At 49.6% G+C, this 10,155-nt stretch overlaps 1 protein-coding gene across 1 annotated transcript; it reads left to right on the top strand.

Annotated features, from left to right (window-relative positions):
• Positions 1 to 2,896: 2,896 nt before the first annotated feature.
• LOC311198766 (olfactory receptor 14A16-like) lies at positions 2,897 to 3,856 on the top strand (the record flags this gene model as incomplete). Its single annotated transcript, XM_084272769.1, has 1 exon — positions 2,897 to 3,856. The coding sequence occupies one exon, from the start codon at positions 2,897 to 2,899 to the stop codon at positions 3,854 to 3,856; it is 960 nt and encodes a 319-aa protein (XP_084128895.1).
• Positions 3,857 to 10,155: the final 6,299 nt, after the last annotated feature.

A 10,155-nucleotide genomic window follows, 5' to 3' on the forward strand; every position in this document is an offset into this window, starting at 1 on the left:
GTGGAAAACACACTTGGACCGCGGGTTCTTTCAGAAGGACTCTGACAGTTTCTCCAGTGTAGGGAAGGACATGTTCCTGAGCAGGGATTCCCTTGGAATGTCACCAGAGGAGGAGATGATGAATGCTGAAGAGGCCCCATTGTGTAAGAAACTACCAGCCACTAAGAAGCAATAGACCCTGTTTACAGCTGCACCCCCTCATGTGAGGGAAACAACGGAGGTGGAGGGCTGCTCTATAGAGGCCTCAATGACAAGTCACAGAAACTGCCAAAGGAGAAGTTGAATGAAGACAGTTGGCAGAGGTGAAACCATCCTGCTGGCTTCAGCTCTTGCTGAGGGAGAAGAATGGTCATTCCTTTAAACTGACTGGATGGTGTGCACGCTGAGCTTGGACAAGAGGAATCCCACCATCCTGTAGGTGCATAGGGTGTTTGGGAAGAGCTGAATCCCACTCCCATCTCCAGACTACTCACTGGAGAGGAGATACCTGATGGACACCACTGAATCCCTGTCACTGCTGCACTGCCCTACCTGGCAATGGGACAGGGAGAGGGATTAAGGGAGTTAAGAGAGGGGAACATTTGAACCTCTCAGAGGCTGCCATGCCATGGTTGGACAAGTCCTGCTTCTAAAATCCAACTCTGCAGTGCTCAGAGAGGGACAGTCAGTGTTTACTTGAGTCTGCATCAACCTACAGTCCCCAGGAGAGACCGCGATGCCTTTGAGAATCTTCAGCCCTGGAGCACTGGGACAGCTCCAGGGAGTGTGGGAGGGCAGAGAAGGGGCTGCCATGAGTTTGTCCTTTGCTGCTAAGCTGGGCTGGGATCCTGGGTTGGAAAGAGTTCATGGAGAGCAGGCAGCACTGCAGAAAGTCAGTTCTGTACAGCAGCAGCTCCTCTGCAAAGCACAGAAGAGCTGAGGGCACTACCTGCAGGTTTCCAGGGTTGAGGAGCAGGGAGAAGGGATTTTAAAGGCAGTCTGGGGTGAGAGGATGCTGAGCACAGAATCAAAGAGAATTCTTCACAGCCTCCTGCATGGTAAGTGTGTGTCTGCAGGGAAAAGCAGCTGTGGGTCCTGGAGGGTTCTCTGAAAGCCAGGACATCCCACAGCCTGTGGGATCTGCTGAGAGGATTGTGTGCAGGAGGAAAATGTGCTGCCCTGTTTGAGGCAGAGAGGGGTTAAAGGCAGTCTTTTGGGTGGGAGGGTGCTGAAAGCTCACCGGAGGAGGAGAAATCTTCAAAGCCCTCTACACAGTATGGCTGTGGATGCAGGACAATGCAGGTGAGGGTCCGTGAGGGATCTCCTAAAGCTCATACATCCCACCACCTGCAGGTTCTATCCTGAGGACTCTGACAGTATCTCCACTGTAGGGAAGGACATGTTCCTGGGCAGGGACTGTGTGGCACTCCATCAGAGGGACAGGCATGAGGGCTCCTTCTGCAGGGGGTGGCTGCAGGGCTGTGAAGGCAGCATTTTCCTAAAAGTGAGGAGTCTGTGCTTTGGGACGTCTCCTCTTCGTTACTGGGGAGGGCAGTGGGGGATGGGGGTTATTTTTCTGCTCTGGAGAAGGCACTGAGAGCCCAGTTCTCATTAGGACTTGTCTGATGTGCCCCTCAGCCCCTGCACCCAGAGGTGCCCCTGGGCAGTGTCCTGCTGCCAGGAGGTGTCTGTAGCACACAGCTGCTAGGACGGATCTGTGAGTACAGGCAGGGAGGAGAGCTGAGGACAGAGGAGCTGCTCCTGGCAGGGACAGCTCCATGCAGCAAATCCAGAGGCATGGACAGGAAAGGAGATGGAGCTGTCCCCACAGATGCTTTGGAAGGGGGATTGGGACACCTCCCTGCCATCCCCTGCAGTGCAGACACCTTCCCTGCAGCCACCCCCTGGTCTCCTCTCCCACCCAGCAGAGCCTCTGCCAAGGGATCAGCTTCTCAGCAGCTTGACCCTGCAAGAGTGGGAATTCCATAACACCGAGTGCTTCTACTGGCACAGCAGCATTCCTCTGTTTCCCCTCCAGTCTCTTGCTCCCCTTGATCCTGTCACCAGCTTTGATGGGATGGGCGGGTGGGATTCAGATGCAGCTCAGAGACGCCAGCCCTGTGGGTCTTGTCATGCAGATGTTTCCATGGGAATGAAGTGTCCAAGTCACCTGGGCTCCAGGTGAGGATACAAATGACCCGATTCTGCCTTCAGGACATCCCATCTAAGGTCATTTACATCTTTCCCTAAGGGTTCTTAGGGATGCAGGCTTCCCTCTCCCAGAGCACAGCTCTCCTGCAGCATTGCTGTGATTTCCAGGAGCCTCACAGTGAAGGCACCTCAGTGATGCTCAGGTCATGGAAATGCTGCTGGGTGGCTGCATGCAGACAGTTTCAGGGAGTGTTCAGTGTTCCTGGCTGGGAGGGGAGGGCTGAGATCTTTCTCAGGTACAGTGGGACAGGCTACAGGGGTTGGAGATGTGCACTTGGGAAATGGATTCCGTTGCTCAAAGCAGTTTCCAGTTGCTTTTGGGGGGAGTGCATGAAAAGCTCTTTGATATCAGGAGGGGATTTAGCCCTAGACCAGGGCTGTGTTTCAACTGACATATTGCTGTAGGGCAGGGCTGGCTCCTCTCCAGCAGAGCCCCCCCACTCCCTGGGGAAGCCTCAGCCAGCCCCAGCAAGAGCATGACAAATCGGACATTAGAAACGTCTTCTTGAAGGGGAGAGGCAGTTTGGAGGATCTATGGGATATGGAGTCTGTTGATAGATTTGGGGAATGAGCTGACCTGTTCCTCTTTCCGCTCAGGAAACGGGGAATGCTGTGGGAAATGGCAAGGGCTCTTCCTCATAGAAGTCTCTCTGAGCTTATAACTGGCGCCTTCTCTTTGGACAGGTCCTATTCCCAGAGGAAGCAAATGCCCAACAGCAGCTCCATCAGCCAGTTCCTCCTCCTGAATTTCACAGACAAGCGGGAGCTGCAGCTCCTGCACTTCTGGCTCTTCCTGGGCATCTACCTGGCTGCCCTCCTGGGCAATGGCCTCATCATCACAGCCACAGTTTTCAACCACCACCTCCACACCCCCATGTACATCTTCCTACTCAACCTCTCCGTCTTCGACCTGGGATCCATCTCCACCACTGTTCCCAAATCTATGGCCAATTCCTTGTGGGATGCCAGGGCCATTTCCTACACAGGATGTGTTGCCCAAGTCTTCTTACTTATCTTCTTTAGCTTATCTGAGTATTCTCTCCTCACCATCATGGCCTATGACCGCTACGTTGCCATCTGCCACCCCCTGCACTACGGGACCCTCCTGGGCAGCAGAGCTTGTGTCCACATGGCAGCAGCTGCCTGGGCCAGTGGGTTTCTCTATTCTGTGCTGCACACAGCCAATACGTTTTCACTTCCCCTCTGCCATGGCAATGCTGTTGACCAGTTCTTCTGTGAAATCCCCCAGATCCTCAAGCTCTCCTGCCCACACTCCTACCTCAGGGAATTTGGGACTCTTGTGTTTGGTCTCTGTTTAGCACTTGGCTGTTTTGTGTTCATCGTGGTGTCCTACGTGCAGATCTTCAGGGTCGTGCTGAGGATCCCCTCGGAGCAGGGTCGGCACAAAGCCTTTTCCACCTGCCTCCCTCACCTGGCTGTCGTCTCCCTGTTTCTCAGCACCGGCACATTTGCTTATTTTAAGCCTCCCTCCATCTCCTCCCCATCCCTGGACTTGGTGATGGCTGTTTTGTACTCATTGGTACCCCCAGCAGCAAACCCCCTCATCTACAGCATGAGGAACCAGGAGCTCAAGAAAGCCCTGAGGGAAGGTTTCCATTGGATGTTTCTCAGACTTTTTAAAAATCTCATGTTTCTTCAGAAGTGACTCCCAGGGTATCTAACAGTGGTTGTTTGATTCTTTATAGTCATTATTGTCTTTTGGGGTGTTTATTATGTACTTAAATAACTGTACTTAAATAAACTTAATTCTGACCTCTTCTAAGGAACAAACTTGTTTTTTTCAGCTGTCTACTGATGCTCTGGTTCAATATCACTGGGAGGCAGCTGCTACCGCTTCTGTAAATTGGAAAGATTGTTTGATTTCTTTATCTTCATTGTCATTATCTTTTGGGATTTTTTGTTCTTTTGGTTCTGTCTGTTAGGTTCCTAAATATATGTTCCTAAATATAAATATATGTTATTCATTTGACCTCTTCTAAGGAATGACCTTGCTCTGTCTCAGCTGTGACCTGCAGCTTCCTGCAGATAGGTATCTGTGGTTGACAGGGACTGGACCCATCCCAAGGTGACTGATTGTCCCAGCTGGATTCACCCCAGGAGAAGGGCTAAATCTGGATATCTACAAGGGAACACGGATGGACAGGGATAACCAGTCACTACTCGACCTCCCAGACCACACTTCCTCAGCCTGGCCACGAGGATGCTGTGGGAGACGGTGTCAAATGCTTTACTAAACTCAAGGTAGACCCCATCTACTGCCCTACCATCATCTATCCACCGGTTATATCCTCATAAAAGGTGATTAGATGAGTCAAACAGGACTTCCCCTTGGTAAAGCCATGTTGACTGCTCCTAACAACCCTCTTATCCTTGATGGGCCTTGAGACAGCACCAAGGATACATCCTGCCATCATCTTTCCAGGGATAGAAGTGAGGCTGACCAGTCTGCCTCCCTCCCTGACCCTGACAGGTCTTGGAAGATTCTGTCTTCTGACGTAGTCAGCATCCATAGAGAGCTGCATGTACTCTCTCTCCATCAGTGCAGCAGGAACTGGTTGCAGTCAAGATCTCTCTGCAAAGCGACAGGAATTATCTGCAGTGTCAGTAAGATAATGCAGCGTGCTGAACTCTGCTGCTGAGAGAAGAGGGTGCTGAGCACCTTGCTGGAAACACCTTAGTGGTGTGCTGAATGCAGGAGAGACAAATGGATATTCTTTGGAAAGAAAGGCACAAAACTTCCGGTCATTTGTAGAAGTTGAACATTGTTTAGGGATGTTCAGACTGAATAAGCCCTGGAAACATGGCTGAGGTATTGTCTTTGTAAATAAATGAATTTGTGGAAGCCTTTGGGCAGTTAATGGGTTCGACTGATGTTGTGTTAAGAGCAGCAATGCTGAATTCATTGACCTAAGTCCAGTTGATTCAGTGCACTGACCCATCACGATCACAGAGTCACGACTAACGCAGCAAACCTTGAGTCCAGTCGCGTTCTTTGAACTACCATGGCCACACTGAAAAGAGTTGAGTGAGAACTATCACCACTAGCTTAATGAAAGTGGGGTTTATTCAAGTCACTGATACACAGATTCTTTGGATTGCTGGGTATAAATTCACTGTCTGCAAAGCGCTTGTCAATACCAAGGGTCTGAACCACGAACCCATGGAAAGATCTATGGTGACTCTGTAGAGATTTAGAGCTTCCTGGGGAAGCACCAAGGGTCTGAATCTTACCCAGTGGTGTCCCGATGGAGGGGAAGAGAGGCTCAGCCTGTGGACTGATCCCAGGAGTCAGAATAGTGCCCAAAGCTATCTTCCCTAACAGCCTCTCTCCCTTAAGCTATTGTTATGCTGTTTCTCATCTCTAAGCTGGAGCTCGAGTGACTGTACTCATACATACCTTTATTGCCACTGGTGTGAAATTCTCTCACTTTGTGTTTAAAGGTACAGGCTAACAAAATTCAGATGAGCCATCTGTAACCCCCTGCTTTTCAAATGCACTGTTAACTCATGAATCAAACTTTCAATGTCCAAGTTTTTTCCCACAACCAATATATCAACCATGTAATGATAAAAGATTAGATCAGGATGCAGTGTTTGTACTGGAGCAAGTGCCCAGGCTACATAAGTCTGGCACACAGTTGGTGAATTTTTCACGCCTTGTGGGAGCACTACACAACGATTCCTTTTCATGGGTTCATTTTTGTTTGTAGTAGGGACTGAAAAAGCAAATTTTTCATAATCATCAGGGTGTAAGGGAATAGTGAAAAAAACACTCCTTGAAAAATAGGCATATTCCACGGACTTGTGGAAGGCTTCATATGTCCCTTAGTCAGTTGCTCCTGTATTAAATGTTGTAGGTGGGCAAGTGGTTTTGTGACTAAGCAGACATTAATTAACCCAAATGAGGATTTTTGTTTTCCAGCTTAATTTTAAAATAAGCTGCCCACTTTCAATGGTTGCCATCAAAATTCCTTTTGCTTAGTAGCCAGCCTTGCTCCTAGTTGGCTAAGCACATCCCTGAACCTGCATCACATATGGGCAAACACTGCAAACCGACCCCTCAGACAAACGACATTGCAAGATGCGAGTTGCCATATCCACTCTGGATGGATGGGGGATGAGGGGGGGAGGGGAGATGTGTCTCCCACTTCTGTGTCACTTTTGCCAAGGCACCCAGAACCTTGATTTCTCCTGTTCTGATGCCACCTTATGTGCCCAGGCTCCAACGAGCAGTCTCTGCAGAGTCTCTGGGTCATCAGGAGACAGTGGTGTGTTGCTGAGCTCGTCGGGAGGAGTGGGTAGTAGAGGTGGGTATAGAGACGAAGTGGGTCCTTGATCCGATGGTTGGCAGGGCGGATTCTGCTCCGTCTCCATAGGATTCTTGTCTGTGTCCATAGGCTCCTTGTCAGTGTCCACAGGCTCCGGAGGTGTCATGGGGACAACACTGACCGGTGCTTTAGCTGGTGTCTCTTAGTATTTGTAGTCTTGAGGTGGGGGGAGCTGGTTGGTGCTGGGACTGGGGTCTCAAACACTTTCACAGCAAGGCATGCTGTTGCTGTGAGAGCTTTTATGTCCTCCAGAGTAGAAATCGCAACTCTCCAAGCAGTAGCAAGTCCCTTTGCCTCCTCATCTCCCCTACTGACCACATCCCATCATTTATCTCCACCCCTTGCAGGTGTTTATGCTGAGCACTAACTGCAGTTCAACTAAAACTCCACGATCATGACACCACCACAGCAGACACCCCACCGTCGGCTCATCGTATTTTATGTCTCTCTTTGAAAGGCTCTTTGCTAAAATCCTGGCTATGGCCCTTTCCTCACTAGGTAACTTACTCCCCACAGCCGCACCAGCTGCTCACCTTCTCAGGCATATTGCTGCAGAGCATTGTTTTCTCTTCTCTCCATTGCCCCTGAGCGCTGTCTGGTCGCTGCAGGGATTTTTTCCAGCTGCTCTTCTCCTCCAGAGTTTCACCAGTTTCTTCACTCCTGGTTTCAGGATCAGGTCGGTCTCAGCTTCAGGTCGTGGTTTCAGGATCACTTTGGGGTCACCATTTGCGGAGATCAGCGATGGGCAATGTGATAGATGAGCCTTTGTTCAGTAAACCACATGTACCTTGAAACAGGTCGTAACATTCTGATTTTGTAAGAATGATTGTGTAACGTATATTGTTAGTTGCTAACAGAGCATAGAACTGAGTTATAGGTAACTGAGAAGTAGAAACCATAGAAATTAAGTAGCCAATGAATGAGCTTGCTGTTAAAGATGACCAAATATGGGAGAGGGGTCAACTAAGGGACAAGTGAGGAAGAGGAGCAACTTCATCCCGTCGACCACCAGGAGGTGGAAGACGACCCCCTAACAACAACTGGCGCATGTGCTGAAGAAGCCTCAGTGAAACAATCGGGACCCATAACTTAAAGACTATAAAAACCTAAATTTGGACAGGGACCGTGCGCGCCGTTGGTAGAGCTGAGACTCTCCGGCTGCCCAGTGCTGCCCAAGCTTATTTGCCGCTTGCTAAATCAATAAAAATAAGTTTGTAACTGGTTTCCGACTGGTGATTGGGAAACCCACAATTACAGGCAACACACAATTCGATATGAATTAAGGTGAAGCCGTTTATTGGGTGAAATCACACAGATTCTAGACATTTGTTACTGCAAACGTGGCAAGCTAAAACACTGCTAATTGGCTACACACAGTGTTCACACCACACTGATTGGTTAGTGATTATAAGGAGTTCCCACAAGCATATCTTATAGCTAACCATTGTTAGTTTACCTTTGATGACCATCTATTATGGCTGGTTCTTGACATGTTCACTTACTCCCAAATACCTTCCCAAAACTCCTTCTCAGTTTAGGGCAGTCTGTACCCCTGTCTTCAAGGCCACTGTGTTTTTGAGAATGTGATTACCAAAATCCTCTCAGCACGAGTAACTTTCCTGTCTCACAGGAACATGAGGATATTGTCAGGGCCTGTGTCTTCTGGGAGGAGAGTCAGGCTGCTGGCAGGCCTGCTGCCTTCCACCACAGCGCTGAGCTGTAGGTCCTGAGCTGTGTGGGTCAGTGAGAACCTGCATTGTGCATCACCAGTTCTGTATATTTCCCTACAAAGAACTATTGTTGTTGTTTCTCTCTCTCTGCTGTCCCAGTAACCTGTCCTTATCCCAAACTGTGAGGTTTGGGGCTTTTTGGTTTCCTTTTCTCTCCCTTCCACCCGGGAGGAGCGTGGCAACGCAGACAAGGGCCCTTCTGGTCCATCTGGACTGATCACTGGTGAGGCCACCTCTAGAGCAGTCAGTCCCAGTGTGGAGCTCCCTGGTCTGGTAGAAGGGTGAAGAACACTCATGTGGTCAGAGAATGTCTGCCAAGATACAGTTAGGGGTATTTTGTGGGGAAGCTGAAAGAGCCAGGCTTCTTTAGCCTGGGGAACATGAGGCTGAGGGAAGCCCACTTTGTGCTATGTGGGAAGACCATAAGAAAGTCCATGTGAAACTGCAGCTTTGAAAGTCAGAGTGGACGTGGAGATAAAGAAACAGCATTCTGAGGGTAGTGCTGTGTTGCTGAAAGTCACTTGGAGGAAGAGTGGCTGAGCTGGTGGCTTTGTGTTTGTGGGAACAGCTGGTGAGGAGGGACAGACAGCAGTACAGGCAGGGACATCCTGGGGTGAGATCAAAATGGGAACGGGCATTAGTTGCCTTCAGACTGCAGGGAAACAGGCACAGGTATGGGGCAGTGTGGGATGGGCTGTGGTGCAGATGGCCAAGGGTGCTGGCCAGGCTGAAAGGGCCTGATAGAAATGAGGTCTTTGCCCCCTTGGCTATGGCTGATGTCCCTGCCACAGAGGCCTCAGAGGAGACACATTGTCCTCACAGCCATGGAGCATCATTGCCTCCTTGCACCCGACCGAGAGGTGGTCACCATGTGTATTACCCCTGTCCATCCCTTGGCGTCACACTCCTCACATCGCAAGGAAGAGCCCTGAGACACAGATGACACACTGCCCAGGGGCTGGGGGTCAGCACTTGGCATTTCTGCTTCATCAGACCAAGCCAGTGTGTCCTCAGCATCAGAGCTGCCTGTGCTTTGCCTGTTTTTGAACTCATGGTCTCCAGTTGTCTGCTCTAAGGAGCCCATGGGGAGGCTTTGTCAGGAATGGCTCCCAGTTGAGCCTGTTAATGCTTCAAGGTACTTTGGGCATTATTCTTGACTTTGACTTCTTGAGAGGTTTCTTCACTCTTCTCTTGGTATCTTGAGGTCTCCAGAGTGAGAAGAAAACACACCACGGGGCTCAGTAATCATACAGAAAGCCCTTACAAGCATGGCTTTTCATGTAATTGTCTTTAAAATAAATAAGACTTTCATAACTAATTGGAGAGGTTTTATTTGAGTGACGAAAATTTCAAAGGAGTTTCACAATGCAGGATTTTTTCAAAGGAAAAAAAGTTTCTGTCATATCTCAGATCATGGAAGAAAGTTCAGCAGCATGCTGCAATGGGGGCTGGTCCAGAGGTCGGGACAGGCAGCAAAAGCAGTCTCTTCAGATCCAACACTGTCTGGAGAACCTTGCTCCTCCCCAAGCCCAGCAGGTCCCTCCCTGGCCTCCTGGCACTCCCAACAGTTCCTCACATCATCTGTGCTCACAGGCACAGACAGATTTCTCTGACAACAAATAGCAGTTACACATGACACAGTTTAATACCCATGAAATCTCTCTCCTCAGCTGCCTGTTACGGCCAAGCAGCATGTGAAGGGGGTCAGCTTTCAGAGGAGATTCTCTCCCAGAACAGTTTTAGTCAGATACATAGAAAGGTCATTTATCAACACACTGACATTCTGACACAACAGTTCATTGGACTTCTGAGAGATGGGATGTTTCCAACTCTCTGAAACACAAAGGAAGAACCAGAGAGCTGAGCGGCATCTGAATGTCCAAAGA

The sequence above is a fragment of the Gallinula chloropus genome (genome assembly GCF_964237585.1).
Source record: "Gallinula chloropus genome assembly, chromosome: 18".
Classification (NCBI taxonomy): domain Eukaryota; kingdom Metazoa; phylum Chordata; class Aves; order Gruiformes; family Rallidae; genus Gallinula; species Gallinula chloropus.